This window comes from Canis aureus, chromosome 6 (assembly GCF_053574225.1).
Source record: "Canis aureus isolate CA01 chromosome 6, VMU_Caureus_v.1.0, whole genome shotgun sequence".
Classification (NCBI taxonomy): domain Eukaryota; kingdom Metazoa; phylum Chordata; class Mammalia; order Carnivora; family Canidae; genus Canis; species Canis aureus.
The window spans coordinates 6,057,037-6,083,356 of record NC_135616.1 but is presented as its reverse complement, the minus strand read 5'-3'; the positions used below and the strand labels follow the sequence as shown (position 1 = coordinate 6,083,356).

General features: G+C 45.3%; 1 protein-coding gene and 1 long non-coding RNA gene across 12 annotated transcripts in view; one reads left to right on the top strand and one right to left on the bottom strand.

Moving 5' to 3' along the window:
* The window catches only part of MTCL1 (microtubule crosslinking factor 1), a 128,215-nt gene that overhangs the window by 58,036 nt on the left and 43,859 nt on the right, over positions 1 to 26,320 (top strand). For 4 of the 10 annotated variants that reach the window (XR_013381163.1, XR_013381162.1, XM_077900003.1 and 1 more), the window contains exons 4-7: positions 17,680 to 17,739; positions 18,954 to 19,031; positions 22,426 to 23,763; positions 24,877 to 25,008. Coding sequence is in view for 8 of the 10 variants with exons in the window: in XM_077900003.1 (XP_077756129.1) it covers positions 17,680 to 17,739; positions 18,954 to 19,031; positions 22,426 to 23,763; positions 24,877 to 25,008 (1,608 nt within the window). In the remaining 2 variants the exon portion in view is untranslated. The remainder of the gene's footprint in view (positions 1 to 17,679; positions 17,740 to 18,953; positions 19,032 to 22,425; positions 23,764 to 24,876; positions 25,009 to 26,320) is intronic. The other 6 variants (XM_077899996.1, XM_077899997.1, XM_077899998.1 and 3 more) reach the window with 3 other exon arrangements.
* LOC144315457 (uncharacterized) lies at positions 12,725 to 25,481 on the bottom strand. Of its 2 annotated transcripts, XR_013381164.1 has the most exons (4): positions 25,301 to 25,481; positions 17,849 to 17,997; positions 13,550 to 13,614; positions 12,725 to 12,988 (listed from the first exon to the last, which is right to left on the bottom strand). It is a non-coding gene; the product is annotated as an uncharacterized LOC144315457 (long non-coding RNA). The 2 variants fall into 2 exon arrangements; XR_013381165.1 differs by lacking the exon at positions 13,550 to 13,614.

Genomic DNA, 26,320 nt, shown 5'->3' with positions numbered 1-26,320 from the left:
TGCTTAACTATGTATTTAGGCACTCATTTGTCTCTCAAGAGCCAGGGGACCTCAGTGAATTGTGAATTCTTGTTATTAGGTGTTAGTTATCACACAGTAGGTCGCCAATAATAAGAGCGTGCCGATAGCCAGGGGAACTGGATGTGGAGTTCAAAACAAATGAAGAGGGCTGAATATGCCAACAGTGTAGATTTCTCTCAACGACTCCTCCTCCTTTTCTCCACTTATTGCAGACTGCAAAATACAGTAGAAGTGCCTCCTCCAGAATAGCAGTGTAGGATAGTAATCACAGAGGAACAGAAGAATACAGGTCAAAAGGGATGGGGAGTGTGTTAAGAGGCATTGTTATTATTTTGTATTCTGCATTTGAGATCACTTTTAGAGGAAAATTGCCTTGGAGTGGAAAGACTTAAGTCGATCGTACAGAGATTATGCCGAGTGCTTTTAAACTCATCGACAGTGTCTGACAAGCCTTTCTGTAAAGTGCATCTGTGTGGTTAAAGCTCTACAAGTGAATGCTGCTGCCTCTCCAGGCAGAAGAAAATTGTGACATGTTTTCAGGATTCTTCCTGGAGCTCAATACTTGTACCCATGCTTAGGGCCTAGCTAGTCTCTGGCTGTACAGAGGAACCAAGTTCAGGAGGAATTCTGAGAGAATACAGTTGACTTCAAAGACTGCTGGAAATAGACTCCTTGAGGTTCAGGAGTTACTTATGATTTCTTCCATGCAGCCAAGAATGCATGGGACAAAGGGTTCTTTCTCCTGTCCTTTCTGTGCTCTGAATTCATGTGAGAGTGCTGCCCCCTACCCCCAGCACCCTCTGCGACCCTTCTAATGGGGAAGTTGAAGAGGTTCTGATTTGTCACAAGGTGGAAACAGTCTCCTGGGAAGAAAGGAGGTTTAAAAAGCAGAACACCATGGTGAGACCCTTATTAAAAGAATCCTGTCCTTTCAAACCCAGGATTTTTAGAGAAGTTTATAATTGGCATAAATTTCTAGAGAAAAGTGTAGTGTCCATAAATGACAAACTTATTATAATAGGTTTTCTGTGCCCACCAGTAACCCAAGGAACACTTGACTTGGGTCTGCAGGATGCCCAGGCTTGAGGAGGGCAGAGTGGGAGACACAGCAGTGAGCTGTGGGTGTCCTGATGGGTAGGACAGTGGTGTGTTTGGGATTCCAGCTTCTAGAGGGGGCCCAGAAGGGCTCATGGTTTAGGGCATCTTTAGAGGCTAGCATTTTTATTTTTTTTTAAAGATTTATTTATTTATGATAGAGAAAGAGAGAGAGAGGGAGAGAGGCAGAGACACAGGAGGAGGGAGAAGCAGGCTCCATGCCAGGAGCCTGACGCAGAACTCGATCCCGGGTCTCCAGGATCGTGCCCTGGGCCAAAGGCAGGCGCTAAACCGCTGAGCCACCCAGGGATCCCTTTTAGAGGCTAGCATTTTTAGAGGCTAGCTCTGCTCTCATTATGAACAAAGGACAGATAAACATTAAGTGACTCCAGTGGGACAAGAAGTGCTTAGCCACCACTTTGCCCCTTTTATAGCCCCCCAAATATCAACTGCACAGCATTATTTTTTGTTGCATACTCTTGTGGGACTTGGGCCAACCTCACAGGTCCACCTGGAAGGTGAGCACAGTCAAAATGGCATTGAGCAGCCCACCTGGGGCTCTGACCCCGTTTGCTTCTAAGCTTCCTCATCAGAGAGGCAGCTCAGCTCTATGAAGAGCCTGGGTTCAAGTCCCGCTGGTGGTGGTGAGTGAGTTACTTCCCTTCACACATGAAATGTGAATAATGACACCCACCTCACAGAGGTGTTATGAGGAAGACAGATCTTGAATATAAGGTGTTTGGCTACGGTGGAATTAATTATTAGGTTATTAGCAAGCAGCATGTTTGCTAACCTGCCTGATGGTCGTCCTTCACTGGTGTCTTGTCACATCACCAGGTTTGCCATGCTGACCCACCAGAAAGCAAGTGTCAGGGTCCTGACATCTCAGTTGCCACAGAGGCTGATAAGGTAGCTGGTTGGCTAGAGCTCAGTCTAGGAGCAGAACACAGTGATTGCCCTGTTCCCTTGTCTTGTCCCCCTGTTAACCTCCAGTCTCCCCAACTGCTTTTTCCTTTTTTTCTTTTTTTAAAGATTTTATCCATGAGAGACACAGAGAGAGGCAGAGACATAGGGAGGGAGAAGCAGGCTCCCCATGGGGAGCCCCATGCAGGACTCAATCCGAGGACCCCAGGATCATGACCTGAGCCAAAGGCAGATGCTCAACCACTGAGCCCCAGGCGTCTGTACTTTTCACCTTTCATTCTGTTTTCTTCCCCCATTTCTGTAAGAAGCAATGTTTTTCTGTGTATGTATGCAAAAAGCAATCAAAGTATTGTAGAAGAAGATACCGCTGCATTGCTTCCAATAAGTTTCAATATTTTATACCTCTATGAAAAAATCCAGATTTTCTGGTAAATTTTAGAATTTTTTTCCAAAAAAAAAAAAAAAAAAGAATTTTTTTCCACAAGTAAGTTATGACCACAGGGAAATTATGTTTCTTATGAAGGGAGCCCGCATGTAATAGTGGGTGAAAATGTATGGACTGAAAATGTCAATAGAGGAAAAACTACTTTTGATGATACATAAATACATACATAAATACATAAAATACAATTTTAAAATGTGCCATTATTAAAAAAAAAAAAAGAAAAAAGCAAGGCCTCTGAGGAAAAAAACTTGCTAAAGCTTTGGTCACTGTTTAAAAGCTGCCTTCAAAACATTTATAAACAGTTTGAATCCATCTGAATGTGTGTTTTACAGATTAAAAACAGTACCAGTGAATCTTAGCTTCTTAGCCATAAAAGGAAAGAGAGAATCTATAGCATCGCATACATGGAAAATGAAATAAATCACAGGATTGTACAGTGACACCCACAATATAAGCGATAGTGATCCATTGCTAGAGGTTTATTTGGAGTGCTTTGTTACGGCTCTTTGACTTATTTTATTTTATTTTATTTTATTTAAAAATTTTTTAAAAATATTTTATTTATTTATGATAGACAGAGAGAGAGAGAGAGGCAAAGACACAGGCAGAGGGAGAGACAGGCTCCATGCCGGGAGCCTGATGTGGGACTTGATCCTGGGGCTCCAGGATCGCGCCCTGGGCCAAAGACCGGCGCTAAACCACTGAGCCACCCAGGGATCCCCCTTTTTTAAAAAATTTTTTTAAATGTTTTATTTATTTATGATAGAGAGAGAGAGAGGCAAAGACACAGGCAGAGGGAGAAGGCTCTTTGACTATTTTAGATATAGTTAGTTTTTGTTTTTGTTTTTTTTACTGTGCTGAAATATAAAATTTACCATTTTTATCCTTCTTAAGTATATAATTTAGTGGCATTGGAGACCTTCACAGTGTTGCACAACTATCACCACTATTTCCAGAACTTTCCATCATCCCAACAGAAACTGCATCTATTAAATAGTAAATCCTTGTTCTTCCCTCGCTCAACCCCTGGTAACCTCTATTCTACTTTATGTCTCTATGAATTTGCCTCATCTAGGTATCCCATATTAGTGGAATTGTGCAATATTTTTACTTTTTTTTTGTCTGGCTTATATCACCTACCATGTTTTCAAGATTCATCAATGTATCAAAATGTCCATCCTTTTTATGGCTGAATAATATTCCATTGTATGAACACAGCATATTTTGCTTATCCACTCATCTGGGCATTTGGATTGCTTGCATCTTTTGGCTGCTGTGAATTTTATTGTGCAAGTATCTGCTTTCATCTCTGATAATCAGTGTGTTTAAAAAGGTATCTTTCTGGAGGTTGAGATTTTCCAAGAGAAGGTGGAAGGCCACATCAGGGAGTAGCATCCACTTGCTGCCATGAAAACCAGCCATTGAGGCTGTGTTGTGCAGTCTGGATAGTTAAATCTGCCCTCGTGCCCATGGACACCACAGACAAAATGCACATGGTCTTTGAGCCTGAGGCAAGCCATCTGGCAAATGCACAGTGACATATAAACAAGATGGCAGTACCACAGAGCCCTCCACCCCAAGAAAACCTTACTAAATAGCATGAGGGGTAGTCACCATCAGGGAGACTTCCAAAAAAAAAATGGCCCAGGTGATCTAGTCTTAGCTGCAGAAGAGAAGGACAAATGCAAGCAATTATGTGCAGTGGATGGCATGTTACAGATGTAGGGTAAGGAGAGAGGGGTCGATGAGAAGCACATGGCTTCCATTCTTCAGGACAGATTAAGGAGGCTGTGCCCCCCCCCCCCCCGCCACAGGATGGAGACTGGAGCATTATAAGTGGCAAACAAAACAAAGGAATAAGGTATCAACTGATGGGGTACACGGTGTGACAGAAGGATACCAAGTGGGGACCCTCTGTGTGCAGGTGACGGAAAAGAGATCTGGGGCTCTGGAGACAGGCAAGAGGTGGAGGTGAGCATGAGAGAAGAAGGTTGGGGGGCGGTGTGGGGAAAGCCTGCCCCACCACAGGGCTTTGTAGGCTGTGTCTCTGCCTGTCACCACCCTCACAATCACCACCGCTGCTTCTGTGCTCCCTTATATTTCAGTTTCTGCACATACTTCCTCCTCTTTATCAGTGTCTTAATTATCTTTTGGTTTCTAGAACCTTCTACATTTTGTAGCCTGGGATAGTCTGCTAGCCTCCCACAGAACATGTCTACCCTAGAATGTGAATTCATAATCAAGCCCATTCAGAATGTCCCAATTCATAACAAAATGTGCAGTATCTGTGCAGAGTGCGGGAGACCTTGTGACCAGACAGTGTGACCATTTTCAGTTGTGTGGAAGAAAATGGACAGCTGAAACCCAGACAGTTTTGGGGGGTTAGAAATAAGGTGGAAGACAGTGTCCAAGAAAAGAACCATATCACCAGAGGGGCCCTCCTGACAGACAGGCGGCAGGCCGGTGGGGCTTCCATGGGGGGCCAAACAGGACACACGGGGCTGACCTGTCCTGAGTGCCTAGAAAGTATGGAATCTCTCTTTTCTCATTTTTTTCCCAATTGGATGTTGGTTTATATCCGAATGAGATTTCTGTATTTGCACACCTGGCTGATGCCATGACTAGCAAGGAGGTCTTTCCAGAACACATCCCACTCTCGGTGCATCTCAGTTTCCATATGAAACCAAAGACAGAAGCTGTTTTGTGGAAGAACTTTCATAATATTTTTTCTCTTTATTTCCCAGTCCCCTGATTGATGCTTTTCCTTATCCCACCGTTCAGCCCATCTCCCTAAGCCTTGGTATTCACTTTATGTTAATATGCAAAAACCTCGTCAGTCACATGGAGGAGTGCCTCCCGAGAATTTATCTCGGACAGGATCTGATGGTGAGGGAGAGCATGTGTCCTCATTTTTCTCCTCATGGTTTGACTCATCCTGCGCATCTTTGCCAGTGGTTCTTGGCACATATAAGTGCATTGTAGAAAATCTGACCTACTCACCTCCCTGAAATGATGGAGGTAACATCCGCTCAGTGTGGGAGAGAAGTTCTTTTTAAGTTAAAATTTCCTCTGTGACTTGGTAACAGACAATAGATTTGTTTATGTGACCTGTGATAGGAATTTAAAGTTCTAAAATATCCAATTTCCATTACATATGCAAAAAAAGAATATACAGAAACCACACAGCTGAAAAAGTGGACACTTCAAATATAACGTTTCTCATGTAGTGAAAAAGACATTTTTGTAAACATTGGTTTTGGTCCTGTAGAGAGAAGAAAGCCTAAATGAATAATAATGGTTTTTACTCTCTACTTTGGGGAGAAGATGATTAGCATCTGAAAATGTTAATAAGAAAAGAATCATAATTAGTTAACTAATGTTTGCTTTTCACGGCTATCATTTTACTGAACATACTATTTCATTTAGTCCTTATAAGAAACCTTTATATAAAATAGGTATTAGTATTATTACCACTTTAAAATATGGAAATTGGGGTGCCAGGAGCTCAAGGAACGAGCCCAGTGTCACAGACCATGAGTGATGTATCTTGACTTGGACATGAATGCCTGTGGTCTTCATCCACCTTTCCCCTTTACACACAAAACATACATGTTTTCACATGCTTGCTAGAAAGCTAAAAATTCATGAAGATGTGAACCAATTTTGGAATACAAAAAACTTATTCAAATTTATGAAGTTTCTCTAAAGCCATACTCTGAAAACTTTTTAAAACCAATTGAGGGGGTGCCTGGGTGGCTGAGTCAGTTAAAGCATCTGACTCTTGATCTCAGCTCAGGTCATGATCTCAGGGTTGTGAATTCAAGCCCCACGTTGGGCTCTACTCTCGGTGTAGAGCCAACTTAAAAAAAAAAAATTGAAATTCCACATTCAACCTGAAAGCTCTCAGGTGTGGGTCCTCCAGATGATAAAGGAAGAAATAAAGTGCCTAACCGGAGAGTCAGAGTGAATTAGTGGGATACAGAGATAAGTGACCAAAACCCTGTGGAAGTGTGAGCTGTGTGGACATCCACTGGAATGAAAAATGGCCTTTCCACCAGCATTTTCTCATTTCCAGACTGTTTGCTACTTAAACCTCCAGAGGACTCTTTCTGTGAACTCCAGCTAATTTGCTGAAGCACTGTGGCTTCCCAAGTAGATGTGTGGTGCTGGTCACACATGTGCGCCTGAGCAAGGCAGGAACAGAGCAGGTGGGAGTGAAGGGATTGGCACCTGGCTGTGACTTTCTTTCTGGAAACCTGAAAAAGGTTTGGTGATGTGAGGAGAATGGAAACATCGAACAGGGACTTGCTCTGGTGAACCCAAGGGGGCCAGAGATGTCTGAACAGATGGCTGTTGGGCAAAGCAAAGATACCTCAGCCCCAAGTCGCTGAGCCATCAATAGCCTCATCCCTGCTTCAGAGAAAACACCCCAAAGTGAGGCATAGTCCCCCCCCACACACACACACACATCCTTAGCTGCATCAGGCAACCTTTGCAAGTTTACCACCATTCCTGCTCTTGGTCCCGGAGACTGGGAGAGATAAGGTGCTGTGGGCCTGTGCAGTATCCCTTTCTTTACACTCTTCCCAACCCAAGCTGCTATGGGTGGGGGTGATTTTGCTGAATAGGAGCATTGAAAGATCTGAAGGTTGGAGGTACCAGGGACATCTGCGCTTACCATGGGGCAGGCGAGGGCTCAGAAGCAAGGCCGCAGGCTTGTCAGAGATGAGTGATCTTCCCAGTGGGCAGTGGTCCTGAAGATGCATCAGAGAAGGAAGCAGGATGAGCTTGCCGGCAGACAGCGTTTCCTGATTAAGCCTCTGTCCTCTGTCGACTCAGAAGCCATTAGGATCTGGCTTGATTGCACAAATGGATTTATATGCAGCCCATCCTAACAAAATGCTGTTGCTGAGTCCAAATAAAGAACCCTTCTGCCCTTGGGCTCTGTGACACAGCCACCATCAGTGTGAGAGCATGGGGCCCGGTCGGCTGAAGGGAAGACTTTGCCGATGACAGTGGCTCTTATGGTGGCCCCCCTGCTTTAACTGTTGAGGGGCTGCAATAGGTATACCTGGTCTGGCAGCTGATTGTTTTTAAGCACTGTCTAGATCAATATGTCTAGATCTGTCTCATCGATATGATAGGCTAACAGAAATATGCATGGTTTTGGGCATCAGGCTTCTTTCCTATGTGTTCACGGAAGACAGCACCACAGATCCTAGAACTGGCTTCCTTGCTCTTAATCACCTGGACCCAGGGCTGTCTGCATTCTTCCACAGAGTGCTGCTCCAACCCAGGGCCTTCCCTCTGCTCTGCTCTGTGTGTGTCCTTAGCCCAGGGCCCATATTCCTGCCATGATGTCCTGTTCCTCCCAGGTTATATTCTGCCGGAAGCATGATTCTTTCCCTGTGTTCACTGGTTGGCCCACCTCAGGACACAGGAGAGGCCAGCCCCTTCCAACAGTGTCTGCACAGCTCCTGGGCCCTTGGGAGTTTCTCTGGCTGCAAGAGCAAGTAGCATCCTGCCCCTCATTTCGAAGCTCAGTTACTGTCTTGCCTAATTGAATCCTCTGCCATCCCCAAATGGTGGTGCAGGCTAACAGGGAATAAAGAGAGCTTTGGCTCCGTAGGAGTCACGAAACCATGGGGCGAACATCTCCATTCTCCCCTTCAGTCACTCTAGAGTGTGCGTTAGAGGCGGAAATCCCAGGTGCTCTGGTTTGGAGATGAGAATTGCAGATGATTTACCAAAGGGACAGGATTGGCCTTATGCAGAATGCTAGCCAGTGATGCTTTCCAGATTTCAGTGCCTTTGGTGGATGATTAATGGAGCTGAGTGGTGCCTCCAGATAACAGGGCTCCAGGACAGACACGGGTCAGCAAGTCAGCCTCTGCCTGGTCAGGGAGCCTCTTCAAGAGGAAGCCATCAGCTGGGGAGGTGATTAGAATCTCAGATCCATTTGTGTCCCCAGATGTCCATTAGGCCCTCCTTTGTCCTCTGTGTGAGAATATATTTGATGATCTCCAGCAGCACAGAGCTAATCCTGCCTAGGGGCTAATCCCTTAGCTTAATTTCCTTTCTATCTCACTTGAGGGCTTGAGGTCATTGGTCCATTGAGGGCTTTGCTTTCAGGGGAGACGGGGCCTAAGCAACACAGTAGTAGATTTAGTGGGTGTGTTTGTATTATGGCTCAATTCTCTTATCCTTAAAATATAACTTTTCTGATTTGAAAAAATAATATAAAATAATTTTGACTGTTACAGGGAAATTTTTTAAAAATCTGTAAAGAAAAACATGAAGTCACCCACAGTGCTGCTGCCCATTGCTAAGACCTGTTAGCATTTTAGTGTATTTGCTTCTAAATATTTACAAGACAAAAATATTTAATCTTGATGAGATACTCAATTTATGTTTTTATCCTACATCTCAAAGGTTGGCATTTTATGAAGAATTTCCCATGTCATTAAAAATTTTTGGTAATCATAATTTTTAGTGGCTGTACAATATTGTATCAGCTGTTTTCAGTGAAATTGGAAATCTATATGCATGATTTTTTTTCCAACACTATGGAAATTTTCAGACGTATAGTAAAGCTTAAGGAATTTTATAGTGAACACTAGTATACTCACCATCTAAATTCTGCATTAACATTTTATTGTACATGATTTATCATTTATTTATCTATCCATCTCTTTATCTATTAACCCATCTTATTTTTTTAAACATTTGAAAATGTAGCCACCAATCCACTTTCCTTAAATATACATTGTTAACTAAATTTTTGCTTATACCTTTTTTAAAAAATATTTTTATTTATTTATTCATAAAAGACACATGTTAAATTGTCTTTATATATGTTGAATTAACAAATATTTTGAGTTTCCTGAGAAAAAAGCATATTAATGGTATTGATATGTGTTAGTAGTCTGGCCATGGGCCTAAATTTCTGTTTTGCAGCAAAAATGGAGAACTGTATGTAAAGAAAGTATAACAATTATTTCTATGTATTTTAGGGGCTTTAACCAGGACATCCTCTTGTTGGTGTTAGAAATGTTTGCTTAATTTCCAGACCTTTCTTAAAAACAAAACAAAGCAAAACAAAAAACAAAAACGTGGGGTTTTTTTGAGGCTCCAACCTGATTTAGTGCATGGTCAGCCATTGACTAAGGCTGAAGCATCTCTGGCTGAGGTGGTTTTGTTTGGTTTTGTTTTTTAAAATCATGTATTTGCTACCAAGTATTGTACTCGTCTCAATGGGAATAGTGTAAAAATTTGAAAAGGCCTTATGTGGTATGTATCATAGTTAATAAATCAATCTTGTAAAAAATAAAAATAAAAATAATGCAGCTGCTGCTGAGGTAGGACTCCACTAGGGAGGAGAGAGGCAGAGATATAGACAGAGATATAGACAGAGAGAGAAATAGGCTCCTTCCTCACAGGGAGCTTGATGTGGGACTCTATCCCCGGACCTTGAGCCAAAGGCAGATGCTCAACCACTGAGCCACCCAGCTGTTCCTGCTTATACTTTTTTTGAGTTAATTTATGTACATTGAAATGCACAGATCTTAAATTTATATTCACTGAATTTTGATAAATGTGTACATAAATTTTATTCATAGCACACTCTATCATTTAGAACAATACTCAGAGTAAATTTAGAAGATCCAAAGTATGTTATGGCTGATTATTATGAAATATACCACAAGTAATTCAGAACTTTTTCATATGCTCTTTTGTTCTAAAACTGAACAAAGTACTAAATATTTTCTTATGTTATGTGCACCTGAAAAAAATGAGTGATTAATTTTCTGCAAAAAGGGGACAACATTTTAATATATCACTTGTTTGTATTTTTTGGCTCTTCTTTTTTTAAAGCAATCTCTACACAACATGGTATTCAAACCCATGGCCCCAAGATCAAGAGTCACATGCTTTACTGACCAAGCCATCCAGCCACCCCAGCTTTGTTTTGTTTCTCAAAGTACTTCTAACTCTTTTGTATTGTTTTGTTAGACTGGGAAATAATTTGCCTATAATTTGCATCTCTCAGTGAACTAGTATATTTTTGCCAGACCAATGGGAGCCAGGAACTGATTATTATTAATAAGACACAAACCTTATCTTCAGTTCTACTTGACAAATAGCATACATTTTTATAGATTTTCAACTTTCATGAAGCCCTAGGGGCACTTATTTATCACCTAAGTGAGTCAGTGGAAGCTTCTGAAATAGAGATTCTAATTCAATATTTCATGCAATGCTTGATGATGTTCCTGAGTGCCTGTGTGTGTGCCCACTGGGAGTTCCTGTAATTTTGAGGAAGGACACTATTTTTTGTAGAATCATCATTTTGGTCTTGTGATGGTCAGATTTTCCATTGTTTCTGTTTGCATATTAATAATCTACACTGTTGCTTTATCACCTTCAGTTTCATTTATTTTGTGTTGTGTTGTAGTATGTTTTTGCCACAATTTTCCAAATACTAGGCCTCCAAATTAATGTCTCTGAGTCTTAAAATGCATCAACCAGTCTCTACTGCAAAGCAGATATGTGTCTTGTTCCCCAAATGTGCACAAGCAGCAACCTGTCTCTTCCCAAGAAAAAGTGGCATTTGGTAGGTAGCCTGGGTGTGCTGGTGGTCTCTGTCCCTCTGAGGTGGGTCTCTCAGTCCAGGTGCTGTGGCTTGTGGCCAGGCTGTTGTCCTCTTGGCCTCCTCCCTCTTAGCTGTGGGTGCTGGGATCTGAACCAGCTCTGACATTTATGGCTGTTACCTTTCTTCCACCAGAGCATTTCAATGTAGTTTCTTCTCCTCTCCTCACTTACTTTGTGGTATTTTGTCCTCTGATCATAGTTTCTGTCTTTTCCATATAAGGACCTGTGCTGTCCGCAGCCTCAGATCCTCAGAAATCACCAGTGCCAACAAATATTTCACAGCCATGAGGTACCTCGTGAGCAGAGCAATTTGCAACCATTCTGGTAATAGTGCTTTGTGCTCTTTTGCTAGAGAAAGGAGAGGCTCTTTGTGTGAGAAGACTCAGCAGTTTGGGGCTTGAAAACCTCAAGAAAACAAAAAGAAAAGCAGCCCAGATTGGCAGATTGGGCTGTCAGAGGCCCAGAGGTCAGCCGGGAGGGTCTCAGGGCTGTGACTGTGAAGAAGGAGGCAGAGTCAGGCTCGGGTTGGAGCCCCACCTCTGAGATTGGGGCACCTGGAGACATCACCTTACTTCTGATGTATCTTCTTGTCTATTTATCAGTGATAATAATGTATGCCCTTCAGGGCTTTTGTGAGGAGGAGATTAGATCAGACATGTAAAGAAAGAGTTTAGTGGGGCACCCGGGTGGCTCAGTGGGTTGAGCATCTGACTTTTGGTTTCTGCTCAGGTCACAATCTCAGGGTCATGAGATTGAGCCCCATGTCGGGCTTTACACTCAGCGGGAAGACTTCTTGACATTCTCCCTTTCCCTCTGCCTCTTTCTCGTTCTCTATCATAATTTTAAAAAGAAAGGAAGAAAGAAAGAGTTTATCATTGCTCCTGGCATGAGTATGTGCCCAAGAAATGGTAATTGTTAATATCTGCCATTATTCTCCCAAACAGCCAAGAGAAAGTGGTTGTGGCCACGTAGGGTATGAATCCGAGGGGGGCTGGTTTACAGGGCCCTGCAGTATAACATTGGTGCAGTGGACTTCAGCTGAGTGCAGTGGTTCCATGGCATGTTGAGAACTGGTCTCCCTGGGAGCTCTCTGGGAGCTGAAAAGTGAAAAGGTATCTACCAGCCAGGATCTGGTGCTTCTAGCTGGAGGAGAAGCTAATAATTCGTACCCTTCACATCCCACAACACTTACGTGAGGTCTAATGTGGATGAAAGGATCTTGGTAACCCTCTCCTAAAAAGAAAGAAGGCCTGTGTACCTTCATGTTCTTATTCTAATTTTATAAGCACATGTACTGTAAATCAGCCCAAAAAAGCCTAAACAACTTCTAAATAATAAGGATCTGTAAGAATTCTGAAAGTCATCTGCCTACATCTGTACCCTCTTTCCCATCCTCACTAATGATTCACAGCATCCTAATTTTTGTCTCTCTTTATTACTAATCTAAATTTTAAGCTCAAAGCCCTATCTCTGAAATGCTTTAGCAATTGAGAGCTTGTTCCTTTTTCTGAAATTGCCTGGAAGAAACTGGCTAACTTCAAATAGGAAACATTAAGAAATGACTTGAAAGTCCAAATAATTGCCTAACTTTGTATTTTATTTAATCATTTTCAATACTCAGCAAATGCATCAGCCTTAGATGGATTCAGTTTGGAGTCAGAAACTCAATTTTCCCCCTTTTCTATAGGAACTTAGAGTTGATTTGTTGGCAGTTGGCCAGACTAAAAAGAAGGAGCAGAATGAATCAGCAAGCAAATCCCCTGTTCTGGGTTCAGTTTATTTGATGGTCAACATTTTCTTCTTTTTCTTATTGTTTCTTGGAAGAGATTCTCCACTGGATCTCTGAGTCATCTAGGGAAATAAACTGGCCATGAATTACGTGCATATGAATCATCCTACACCCAGGGTCCCTTGGCCAGTATACCCAAAGCACTCAGCTAGCTACCTTGGATGAGACTCGTAGCAGGTGAGCCCAGAAAGACATTCTACCCCAGGCTGGGGGCCTTGTGACTACCTGGCAGTCGGCGAGAGGGAGCCAGATGCTGGGGACCTGCAGTGCAGTGCAGTACCTGGCGGATTCCCTCACTCCTCAGGGGGCTTCCTGGCCTTTTTAGCCGATATACACATAGATTATACCAGAAATGCCAGGCTAATGAAAACAACGTCAGCTTACAAAAAGAGATCCAAGAAGCTGGCAGATAATTTCTGATAAAACACCACTGTAATCCTTCATCAGAGATCAGTGATGGCCTCTTTTCTCTGACCTCTTTAATAATTCCCTGAGTTGTTTTTTTTTTTAATTGTAAAGGAAATCATATTCACTCTAGGTAATTTAGAGACTATAAAAAGCCACAAAAAAAGAAAATTAAAATCACCCACAATTCTGTCACTGTAGGATGAAATACTTGATACCTGTTTCTCCAGTCTGCATTTCCGACGTACATACATAATACGTGCATATATTTGCATTGTATCAGCTGTAAATTGAAATCACAAGATACATGCCGTTTATAACCTGCATTTTTCTTTTAATGTGTTGTATTTCTCCTGAATCTTTAAAAATTCTTCAAAAACTTAATTTTAACGCCCTCCACAGAATTCATTCACTATTATACAAGGTAGTGTGATCAACATTGTGACCCATGAATCTTCCTCCCCATCTCTGCTGTTCCCTTAGGTCCCTGAACTTATTTTATTCTTATTGTTTCCTTTCTTATTGTCTGACTCTGCATACTCTCATATAAGTTTCTAAAAACCCAAAGACTTGTTACTCTGTTGCCCAGACAAGGCAACATAGTAGATATTGGATTAATACTGGTTAAGTGAGGGCCATCTGAGTCATTTCCAGGACTTAAGTCATTTCCAGAGGTGGAATTCCTGGCACACACTGTGTGCCTTTGCCATGCTCAGTTGCCTGCCGGGAATGCCGTGGAAATCCTCACTCACTGATCTGGACGGAAGTGCCTGCCTCTGTGGACATCTGCTAACATTAGGTGTCATAAGTCTTTTGGTGTGCAGACCTCCAAGTGAAAAAATGATACTTTATTTCAATTGCAAGTAATCATGTGTTTGTCGACCATTAATTTTTTAATTACAGCAGTTTTCCTGTTGCTTGCCAAATATCACTCTTTTGTCCGCCTTACACTAGGAAAATCTTTTTTTTGCCCATTTGGTCATTTGATTTTTGCTTTTTAATAAATGATTTTTTTGATACATAAACATTTAGAGTCTTACCAATCCACATGACCAATCTTTTTGTTGGATGTGTTGGCTTTTGTTTCTCTGTAAACACAGAAAAAAAGCTATGCCCCAAGAACAAACAGAAATTCATTGCTTTCTTTCTAGTTCCTTTATGATTTCATGCATCTTGGTTTTTAATTCATCTGGAATTTTTTTTTTTTGATACATGGTATTGATCTTCCTTTTTTTTTTTTTTCCCCTGTGCTAATTGTTCCTCCAACATCTACAAAATAGGCCATTCTTTCCCCTACTTTTAAGATGCTATTTGTATCAGTTGTTAAAAGCTCATCTACTCTCAGCCTCTGGGACTTAGTTCTGGATAGTTTCCTCTCTGGTTTATCTCTGAGCTTTGTGTTTTGTTCCATTTATCTAATTTTGTACCAGCACCAAACCATTATACTGTATTTTTATGTCTAGTAGTGCAAACCTACTGTCATTTTTCTTCCTTTTCAAAGTGTTCTTGGCTCTTGTTACCAATTTATTTTTCTAGACCAGAGGTCAGCAAGCTTTCTGAAAAGGGCCAGATAGTAAATGTTGTAGGTTCTACAGACCATATGGTGTGTCACTGCTACTCAGCTCTGCTTCTGTAGTACAAAGTAGAAGCAGACAGTAATAGACAAAACTGTGCTCCGATGCAACTCATTTATAAAACAGGCTGTGGGTTGATTTGTCCTGAAGGCCTTAGTTTGCCAACCCTGGTCTAGATGAATTTTTGAGTCACTGTGTCAAGTCTTTCCGTACTCTTCGCTCCCCTCTCACATCTATGCAAATAGCATGTGTGTGTATGTATGTGTGTATGTATATACACACTCGTAAATAGTTTCCATATATATACACATATGTGTGTGTATATATATTACATTATATATATATATATGGAAAGAGAGGAATTTGGTTAAAATGATGTTGTACTTACAATGATGTGGGGGAAATGTGACATCTTTATAAAATAAGGTCTTTCCCTCGGACAGCATCAAGCATTTCTTTATGTCTGTCACCAAAATTGTATGGTTTCTTTCGTAGAGGTCTTGGCCAATTTCTGGTTAACTTTAATCTTCGCATTGTTCGTCATTTTAGTTGTCACTGTGACTGGGATCCGTGTTGGGAATCCTACGGCCCCCCACCTATTCTGTGATTCACTAGAAGGATCACAGGACTCAGAGGCAGTTGTACTCGGGGATTAGCAAGGAGAAAGACCCATCAGGAGAGTCAGAGGAATCCGTACACAGGCTCCCCATTGGCTGCCTCCCAGCAGGAGCTCGCCTAGGCCCTTCTTCCCCACACCTAAATGGCACCATCATTCTTCTGTCTCCATTTCCAGCTTTCATCTCACTTCATCTCACTTTCCTCTTGGGTGTGCAGAATGTGCTTTGCATTCATTGGGAGAACATGTTGCAGTGCAGGGTGGCTTGCAGAGGCAGGCTCACCATTCACTGCAGTCCTAGTTAAGTCCCAGAGGCTGAAGCCTCTGGAATGGTTTGTCTCCTTGCTTCTTTATTGTAACTCTTCTCTGTAGTGAACCATCGGAAGTGTTCATCTTGTTCAGCTCATTCAAATCAAAGAAGCTCCTTCATTGCAGCGCAAAGAATCTTGGAAAGCCTACGGACTATGGGCAGTAAATCTCTTCTTAAGACAGGTTTAACATAACCTGTTGGAAGAGATTCGTTATATCTTTGTGGTTTGACCCTGCTTTTACCAGAAAGACTAAAGGAAACAAAGCTGCTTCTGCAGCTAACCCTAACCCTAACCCTAACCCTAAACAGTAAGCTTCCACACACTGTGCCGTGGCTGACCTGAGAGTGCCCACACTTCGTGCTGATTCTGTAATCTTCTCACTCTCTCAATTGCCTTTCTTTCCTCCAGGCCTCTGGTCCCCTAGAGGCTAAGGGACGGCTGGAATTTTTAATTGTTTCATAGCCCTGAAATTCATCCATTAAATGGCACTCCCTGGCCTTCTGTGAGTGAGGCATTTTGAATACACATAGATCTAAGTTCATTACCGTAGGTCTGACCCTGATAGAAGTGCATGAGAGCCTCCTTCCCAGTCTGTTTGGGCAGGGGCACTGCTGCAAAGGAATGAGCAGAGAGGCTCTGAGCCCTCTTCTGATGAACTCCAGGAGGGTCCAATGTTCCAGGTCCATGCCTCATGCCTTGTGTAGGGCAAGGCTGCAGAAGTGGGCAGGTAGCCATCAGGGAGACCGCCTTCCCACTCACTGGCTTGCTGGGGTCTAAAGGAGAGCCGACAAGTCTTTAACTTTCCAAACCACCTTCTCCCCACTTATCTCAGGATTTTGTTCATCTTTTCAAGGTTTCACATCTGTGTGTCTCGCCTCCTAGGATGCTTCTCGCTCTTCCAGCCAGTTCTCTTGGTCTTCATACGTTACATTAGCAGGGAGTGCCTTGGCTCCCTGCTGTTCTATTTCAGACATCTCTTGGCCCTTTTATTTTTTTTTTTATTTTTAAAATTTTATTTATTTATTCATGAGAGACACACACAGAGAGAGGCAGAGACACAGGCAGAGGGAGAAGCAAGCTCCGCGCAGAAAACCTGATGAGGGACTCAATCCCCAACCCGGAATCACGCCCTGAGCTGAAGGCAGACGCTCAACCGCTGAGCCACCCAGGCGTCCCTACCCTTTTATTTCTATTCATGTTTGTATTTCAGACATATTTCTTGCTGATAGCAGGCAGGGGTGTGCTGCATTGTATATGAAACTAGGCAGGGACCTAGCCCAGTGAAGGACAGTCAGGGCCTCTTCACATGAATGTATTATGGACTTACAAGACCTTTAAGATGTAGGTTTAGTCATGAGTTGGAAGGGGGCTGTGCATGGAGAATGCTGCATCCTGGATTAGGTTTTTTCCATAAGCGCAGGCCACCCTTCTCTCCCTTCCTATCACTTTGTGATCTGGCCATTTATCCATAGGTACTCAGGAAACACCAACTAATTTTGATATTAGCCCCAACAAAACATAATTAAGAAAGGTAAGGTAGCTCCAGAAATACTGCCTACCTTTCTCCTATCTTCCCATTTTTATAAATTATCCAAACCAACATCCATTATCATTAAACTGAATAATTGAGGAATACTCCAAATACAATCATGATGGCTCAAAGACCTTGCTAAGCTCTCTCACCAGTTTTTAAACATTGACTCTAAGTGGTTCCTTGATTCCAGTGGGGAAAAAAAAGAACCTCAGTCCATTGCATGTGCCCCTGACTGGTGGGGACAATGTGACCCTAGCATAGCTCCTGTATGTGACCTCCTCCCATAACTGAATGTCCCTTGGATCTATTTCAGAGTTCCCTGAAAAGAAGAGGCAACCGAGAAACGTACAAAGAAAAGAAAACCTTTAACCAGGTAAGCAGAGGCATTGTTCTAATGTTACATCTCTTGAGGGGCAGTCACTTCATTTTGAATTGTCTCCAAAGTGTTAGCATTGCCTTTAAAATATTCAAAGAAACATTACCTGCCAAAAAATGTGGACTCATTCAAAATCTCCATAGGGTGAAAAGGTTCACTCTAGAACCTTTTCAAAAAAACACCACCAGCTTCTGTTTTTGTTTCTCGCACTGATAAGCTGGTGACTTCTTCAAGAAAGACGAGAACAAACGGACTCTGCAAAACATAATTTGATATAATTTAGGGCTCTCTGGCAGTACTCACAAATGATAAGACATATTTTGGCCTTCAGCATCATTCACACAGTAAAATAGTATGGCCTCTGTGCTATTGGGTCATTCATAAGCTATTGTTTTAGGTGTTGGGTTGGTTTGTGTTTTTTGGGGGTTTTTTTGTTTGTTTGTTTTTTAATGTGCAAGCTGAACAGTATCCTAAACTGTCCTAATTAAAAGTGAAATGGTCTCACTGGGAGATGGCACAAGCCTCACCCTTTCTGTGTACACAACTTGTGTTCTGCAGAACTTCCTGAGCTCTTTTGAACACTTGCTTTACTGGATTCCTTTCTTCTTCTTCTTCTTCTTTGAAAAAAAAAAAAAAAAAGGATCTTGCTAGCATTAGGTATTGGAGAGAACAAAGGCCTGAGTGGGGTATCAGCAACCCAAGCTCTCAGAGCAAGGAGTAATTTGATAGGCGCAAGAAGTCCCAGTAACTTGGAGTTCCACTGGCCTGCCCCGTGAACTCCACCCTCAATTGGCTTTGGTTGTGCCATTATCCAAACTCACTGATGCCCAGCATAGCCTTCAAGGAGGGCTGGGCCATGTGAAGAAGGAAGAATGTCAAAGATTAACCTTTCCCTTTGGGCTTCTCTACTCCTAATCTCACTTTGACATCTACTGATAACAGGGAAACTAAAATCTGCAGGCTCTGTGCTGGGGTCTTGGACCCTCATGGGCTTCGAGTACATTTCAGCTTCCTGGCTCTTGAGCAGGGAGGATCTCCCTTAAAAGGGTAACCTCTTCCCCATTCTGGAATGACCAGCATGGCACTGCAGTCCCCGTGGGTGACTCAGGCTGAGCAACACTCAGGAGTGTTTGCGAAATACTCCGGGCACTGGGAATGTGTTCCGCTCCCCCTCTGCCTGTACTATCATTGAGAAAGGAGTTTCTGTCCAGCAGAGTGGTGGAACCGAGCGCCTTGGAAACTGCAGGTCTACAACCAAAACTCAAAGGAAACTGGCACCCCGGCGCAAGGTAGGAATGTGCGTAGTCAGCGCTTGGGGTGCTGGCTGGACATCAGACTTGCAAGCCAAAGAATATATAGCGATATATTTTTGTTGCTTGACAAGGCCTTTTCCGGCTGGTGGTGGTGGTGGTGGTGGTGGTGGTGGTGGCGATGGTCCCATGTGTGTCCTCCCTTCTGTACCATGCTTGCCTTCTCTGCCTGCAACAGGACTTGTGTTGTGTGGAAAGTCTGATTGGACCTTCTGCATTGATTCTGCATTCCTGGAGCTATCTCATGATCTTTTGAAACCAGAGCTTGGTATCCTTCAGCTCAGGATTCAGCCTAGACCCTCCCCTGGAATTTGGCAGAGTGTTAGAAAGTGTGTAGTTACAAGATGGGAATCCAGTCTCCTGCTGCTCCCACTGAGGTTGTGATTCCCCATCTTCTGAGAAGGAGTAGCTCCCTGCCCCTAGAACAGGCTGAGCCTGGCTCCCCAGGCCTCCCCCTACCACACCTGGGCAGCGCCCAGCTCCAGCCACCCAGACCAGAGTGGGCAAGTCTGACCCTTCTGCCAAATGCATACATTCCCTTGGCTTCAGAGATTGTCTTTCTTTGGAAAACTGCTTTAGCACTGGTGGCAGATCTAAGTGTCATGCATGGGTATTGAGTAGAAATGACAACACGCTTTAATCATGTTAGAATTCCTGGTATGTGTTGTAGTTTCTGCTTTTAAGGAACAAGAAGACTTTTGGGATACTTTATCAATCTTCAGGTAACCTATGCATTGGACCCTCCTTGAAGTGTGTCCTAGAATCTTGCTTCTCGAATGGACAGGGGTCTCAGTTCAAGGAGGAGGAGAACAATTCTGGTTGTAGTCAGACTTATGGGGAGTGGTGGACGGGGGAGAGGAGATGTGAGGTTTAAGGTTTCCGGAAATGACAGTGATGTGAGAGCTCTGTGAGATTGTCTACCCTGAGCACTTGGAGCTGAGTGTTTCAGAACCGTTGGGGAAGGCCTGGGTTCCCCAGACCTCTCAGAGATCCCACCCCTTTACTCGGTTTCTGAGTTCAACTTTTAGGGGAAGACCCTCAGGAAAGATCCCCCAGGACTCCCAGATCTTGGTCTGAGACCAAAACTGCCTGATCTATGCAGGTAACGCTGCCCCTTGTCTGCCCATTTCCAACCTTCCTCCACCATACTAGGGCCTCAAGAGCTGCAGATGTCCATGGAAGTGGGGGCCGGACATTGGTCACAGTAGGTGGTCATGCCCATTCCTGGGTCTGCCCAGGCTCCAAGTGGGCAGGTGGTGGCGTCCCCTTGGGTCTGGTGATCTCTTCCATGATACTAGCTGCTGTCCACAGGCACCAAGATGAATTTCTCTGCACTTCAGGGTAGAGACAGGACCATTTAGGTGATTTGGGACAAAGAACATATGCTGGCTATCAAGTGAATTTTGGGGCCAGGAGCACCTCACTGTCTTCCCATCCTAGGCTTTTCACTCCCAAACTAATCCTTTTACATAGTGTTCACAGTCTGTCTCCACTGGGATGTATGTTTGCTCATTTAAACTCTGTTTCTTCCTGTGAACAGCAGAGACCTCTTTCTGTGTATTTGGATGCACAGATTCTTGTAAATCTATGTTTATCAAATAAATAAAAGGCTGCTTTTGATCTGTTTTCGACAGTTTTAAGAAGCTGGGGTCAATTAAAAGTAATGTACCAGTTTCTGATACATAATGATTCCCGACATTCACTGAAAGAATGAATGAATGAACAAACAAACATGCAAAAAATCATGCTTTTTTCCCTTAGTATTAGGATTATATACAATGTGTCTTTACAGCCACATGGCCTTTGGCTCACAGTTGGCCTTAGATTTTTCTTCCCTGTCACGTCATTTTTGTTTCCTTCCATGGGTTTGGGCTGTAGGAGGCAGGATCTAGGCAGGATAGAAGGAGGACAGTTGGGAGACACCAAGGTGGGTATTTGTATATCTTGCTACCCAATGGGGAGCATGCAGGAAGAACATGGCAAAGAATAGCCCTATTCCCTGAGTGTGAAAGCTGCCTAACCATTTGAGCACAATGATCTGAAAGTTCATTCTTCCCCAGAGTTGACTTGTTCAGGAGTTTGGTTTGATGACTCTCCCTCCCCTGGGGCTGCTGGGGAATGGCTACCATGGACCTCATTGTTGAGTCTCTCTGGGTGATGGGGAAGCCTTTGCCAAGGACTTTGTCCTTCTGAAGCTTCTGATAGCCAATCAAAGAGGAATGATTCATGCAATCGCTCATTTTTCCCATTCACTGAATTCACTGAAATACTTGTGTAAGCCCACATCAGAGTCCATACGATTCTCAGGCATTGGGATCTGCCCTGGAAAGGCAGAATCAACTTCCCAAATGGTCCTAAATATGCCTTCAGGACCTCAGCCACATCATATGGGCTTTTAGTAGCAGAGAGTGCTTTGGTGACCCTCCAGAACCCTCTAGCGATTTCAGTGAGAACCACTTCCCTGATTTTGAAACACTTAACTCTGGCCTTGAGTTTCTGAGTTTCATCTCCCGCTGTGTTGCAGCAAGTAAAGGGAATGAGACAGAAGCAAAGGCTCTGACGTGGCCCTTGCCTGGTGAAACGTTGTCAGTAACTCAGGGGTTAGGTCTACGGTCACAGTTCATCCTAACTGAAAGAGCATGATACTTACTCCACAGAGCAGGTTCCAAAGCCCCCTCCTGCCTTTCATCCCATGTCTGTCCTCATGTCATCCTTGTGATATGCTGGAGCAGGGGAGGCCAGGGGAGAAATAGAGGTGAATTGCCATGTCTCAGGGTCTCAGAACATCTGGGCAGTGCCAGGCTCTGATCGGGGCTTCCCCGTGCTGGTAATACCAGTGGGTGGCTGGCCACTCTACATGAGGGAGGTCCACACTGTGGAGGGAGGGAGTGACAACAGGTAGAAGCAGCTACTGAAGCCTGTCTGCTATACCAGGCTTAGTGAGGGACTCTGGTACCTCTCAGGGGTTCTGGTACCTAGTACTGGTGATTAGTCAGATTGGACCCACAAAGTGAAATGAAGGACCACTGTGTTGCCCACAGGCACTGGGCTGCATTTCATTTTCCATCCCCTTCACCCATCACCTGTATGATGGACTCCATGTACCTGTTTTTTCCAAATGCACTGTTTGGTTTCTTTGGTTTCTGTGACAAAGCAACAGATAGGCCTTTGCAGTGTTCCTTCTGTGAAGGCCTGGGCTCACCTTGGCTCTGCCTTGGCTCCTTCTACCTGTAACTCGACGCACTGATAGAAATATCATTGTTTTGTGTTTGTGTGTCTGTGTGTTGGGGGCGAGGTGCGAGGGAAATCATCCAAAACACGAACATTTGGTATTTTCAAATAACCCTTCTCTCGGGCTGTTCTCTCCTGGCAGGATGACAGTGCCGATTTGAAGTGCCAGCTTCAGTTTGCCAAAGAGGAAGGCTCCCTGATGCGTAAAAAGATGGCCAAGCTGGGGAAGGAGAAGGACGAGCTGGAACAGGAGCTCCAGAAGTACAAGGCCCTCTATGGAGACGTGGACAGCCCCCTCCCCACGGGGGAAGCCGGGGGGCCGCCCAGCACCAGGGAGGCTGAGCTGAAGCTGCGCTTGAAGTTGGTGGAGGAAGAGGCCAACATCTTGGGCCGGAAGATTGTGGAACTGGAGGTGGAGAACCGAGGCCTCAAAGCAGAAATGGAGGACATGAGGCTCCAGTACGAGCGAGAGGGTACAGGCCGGGACCACATCACAGGCATTCCTACCTCACCCTTCGGTGACTCCCTGGAGTCCTCGACGGAGCTCCGCCGGCACCTGCAGTTCGTGGAGGAGGAAGCGGAGCTGCTCCGGAGGTCCATATCTGAGATCGAAGACCACAACCGGCAGCTGACCCATGAGCTGAACAAGTTCAAGTTTGAGCCTCGGCCGGAGCCAGGGTGGCTGGCGGATGGCGCGGGCAAGGGCGTGGGCAGCGGGGCCCCTCTGCAGGAGGAGCTCAAGTCGGCGCGGCTACAGATCAATGAGCTCAGTGGGAAGGTGCTGAAGCTGCAGTATGAGAACCGGGTGCTACTGTCCAATGTGCAGCGCTATGACCTGGCTGCCCACCTAGGCCTGCGTGCCCCCAGCCCCCGGGACAGCGACGCAGACAGCGACCAGGGCAAGAAGGAGAGCGATGGGGAGGAAGGCCGCCAGCCCCAGCCCAAGCGGGAGGGCCCTATTGGCGGGGAGAGCGACTCAGAGGAGATGTGCGAGAAGACGTCAGGCTTCGGCAGCGGAAAGCCATCGGAGGCGAGCGAGCCGTGTCCCGCCGAGCTCCTGCGGGCCAGGGAGGACACCGAGTGCCTGGCGAGCATAAAGCACGAGGCTGAGCGCCTGGAGCGAACAGTGGAGCGCCTCATCACGGACACCGCGGGCTTCGGGGACGATGTGGGGCTGCTGGGCAGTGGCGAGGCCTTGCCAGGGCCCGACATCCAGGGGGCGGGGGGGACGGGCGAGGGGGGCAAGAAGGAGCCCCCACTGCTGGGGACCATCAACTCGAGGATGAAGGCTTTCAGGAAGGAGCTGCAGGCCTTCCTGGAGCAGGTGAACCGAATCGGGGATGGCCTGCGGGAGCGCCTGGAAGGCCTGTCCCCCCTGCCTCACCTCACAGAGTCTTCCAGCTTTCTCTCCACCGTCACTTCCGTGTCCCGGGACTCCCCCGTCGGGAACCTGGGGAAGGAGCTGGTCCCGGACCTGCAGGTAAGGGGGCTCCTGGCTCTGCCTCCCTGCTCCGTTTTGCTCTTCCTCCTTCTTGCTGGCATTGCTGCACTTGAACTCATTCTGCTCACGGCTGCTTGGTTATGATTTCAAACCTGCATTGTACTAAAGCCTCAAGTGTCAACCAAATCCTTTCTATTGGTTGGGTTTTTTTTTTTTTTTTTTTTTAGTTTTTAGTTTTATTTTATTTTCCTCCCCTTCTTCTTCTTCTTCTTCTTTTTTTTTTTTTTTTTTAACTGCGCCGGTGCTCTTGGCTTAGAGGCCCTCCCTCATGACACAAGGCTCACCCCAATGGAAGCGATAGGGGTCGACGCAGTCTGTCCTTTCTCCTTTTTTTTTTTTTTTTTTTTTTGATGTCTCAAATGACCAGCTGTCTTGATGAAGAAGCCAGAGGAGTTTAAACAAAGTACAAACTCATTTCACAGTCAGGATACTTAGCAGACTTGCCCAGGAGCGTTTGCATCCCTACTTGGGTTGATGGCCAAAGGGACGCAGTACAGGTCCGAAAGGCCCTAGGCAGCCACTCCCACTGGAAGATGAGCCAGAGTGGGGAGCTGGCCCCAGGAGAAAGATGGTTCTGATGGAGAAAGTCGCTGCCCTCCCCGAGCCGAGGGTGAGGGCGGAGTGGAGTGGCCTTCCAAGGACTGCTTTCCTATGCATCGCCCTTGGGTGCATGACCCAGCTGCCGCCTGGATTATGGCTTTTGCTGCTCGACCACAAGCGAGGAAGGAGGAGCCTTGTTTCCGTATCCTTCATGGGTAGTGTGCTTGCGGTGGAGTCTCCGATTCACGCATCCCCATTGCATGCGCCTCATAACCGGTGTTCCGCCTTCCTCCCCATTCTGTTTCCCTTTTTGCTTTTCAGACCTTTCAGCTACCATTTTGCTCATCCCCATCTGGGTTCTGTTCTTGTGGCTCTCTTTCCCGGCACTGCGTCTGTTCATGCTCTTCCCCATCCGGTGGTGGTGTCTGTGGTCTCTGTTACCCATCTTTGTTTTCTTTAGCCTCCCCTCCCTACCCCTACCCCCTTATCCTTCATTGTTTATTTAAAATTCAGAACCAAACCCAACCCAATCCCTCCCATGCACCTAAACAGTCCAAACTGAGAGGTCAGCTGGAGTGGCAGCCGGGGCAGGAGTGCGGGGACGAGCCAGAGCAGCTGCACCGCCGCGCTGATGGGGACGTCGGGAGCTGCCGGCAGGGAGGCCAGAGCTGCTTCAGTCTAGAGGTCAGCGCCTGGCTGGTCCCAGCGGCCGGCAACCCCTGCCCTGCCCTCCCATCCCTCCTTGGGCTGTGTGGCTGGCTGTGTGATGTTTCCTACCGGGGTCTGGGGCCCTCGAGGGACATGGTGGGCAGATACGCAACCAGGCGGGGCTTCACTGAAATCCAAGTCCATTGCATGCAACTGGAATGGGAGGGTCTGCTCAGGGTGAATGCGGGCGAACTGCCACACCTTGGGTCAGACGACCATCGTCCTGCCTGTGGACACCTGGACATGTAGCAAGACATAGGGGACTAACCTGTGAGTGTCCTGTAGCTTTGTGTCCAACAGTCAAGAAAACAGGTATGAAAACCAAGCACTGTCTTTGCTGGTCTGGAGGAAACTGTCCTTCCCTGTGTCTCATGTGGCCTGTCCTGTAGTTGCCAGTGACAGTGCTCCAGCCAGGGGCCAGAATCAGGGAGTGTACTCCCAGCACTGGGGGATCTTCAGCATTCTCTGTCACCATAGCCACCTCTTGTCAACAAAGCTCCCAGCCACCATAGAGGCCACCATAGATACTCCATCACATGAAACAGTTGTCAGCAGTCCTGGCAGTGACAAGCTCTTCCTGGCAAGTAATTCTACCCACCACAGAGAGACAGGTGTCCCCGAGGAATGAATCCCTGGCTCTGATACCGCTGGTCATGGCAGGTTATTGCAAGGATAGAGCACCATGTGCCACATTCAAAAAGGTCTAGCTGAAAATTCTTAATTCATCAGTCCCCGAGGGATGTTACTGCTCAGCTCTAAGGGACCTGGTGGCTTCCAGACAGCAGGGGTGACAAAGACACCGAAGCTCACACAGCAAAAAAAAGTTAGGCATTTGACTAGGGATTGATGCTCAGGGAGGCACTTGGGGCAGAGTAGCACCTGCACCTTTCAGCTCACCTTGTGGACAGTGCCTTGTTTTGCTGTGGGTCCTGCCGTCACAGGTGCACACGGAACTGCTGGCTTAACCCAGGCCTGAATTCACAGATCTCCCATCTGGGCTTTTCCCTTGTCCTATAGGAGAGAGTAGGTCACATCTCTACCCTCATTGATTTGGGCACACGGTAACATGAAAACTACCCTCGAAAAGCTTACATAAAAACAAATGTGGGTTTGGTGACTCCTGTGTCTTACAACTCTCTGAAACTTCCACAATAAGCTCCTTCCATCAGCCTGTGCCCCACAAAGGGTCTTCATCTGAGAATGCTGGTTGCCTGAGCAGTAGAACACTCACAATTATGTACATTTCAGAAGAATTGAATTATTCATCTCCAGGATGACAGCCTCAGGA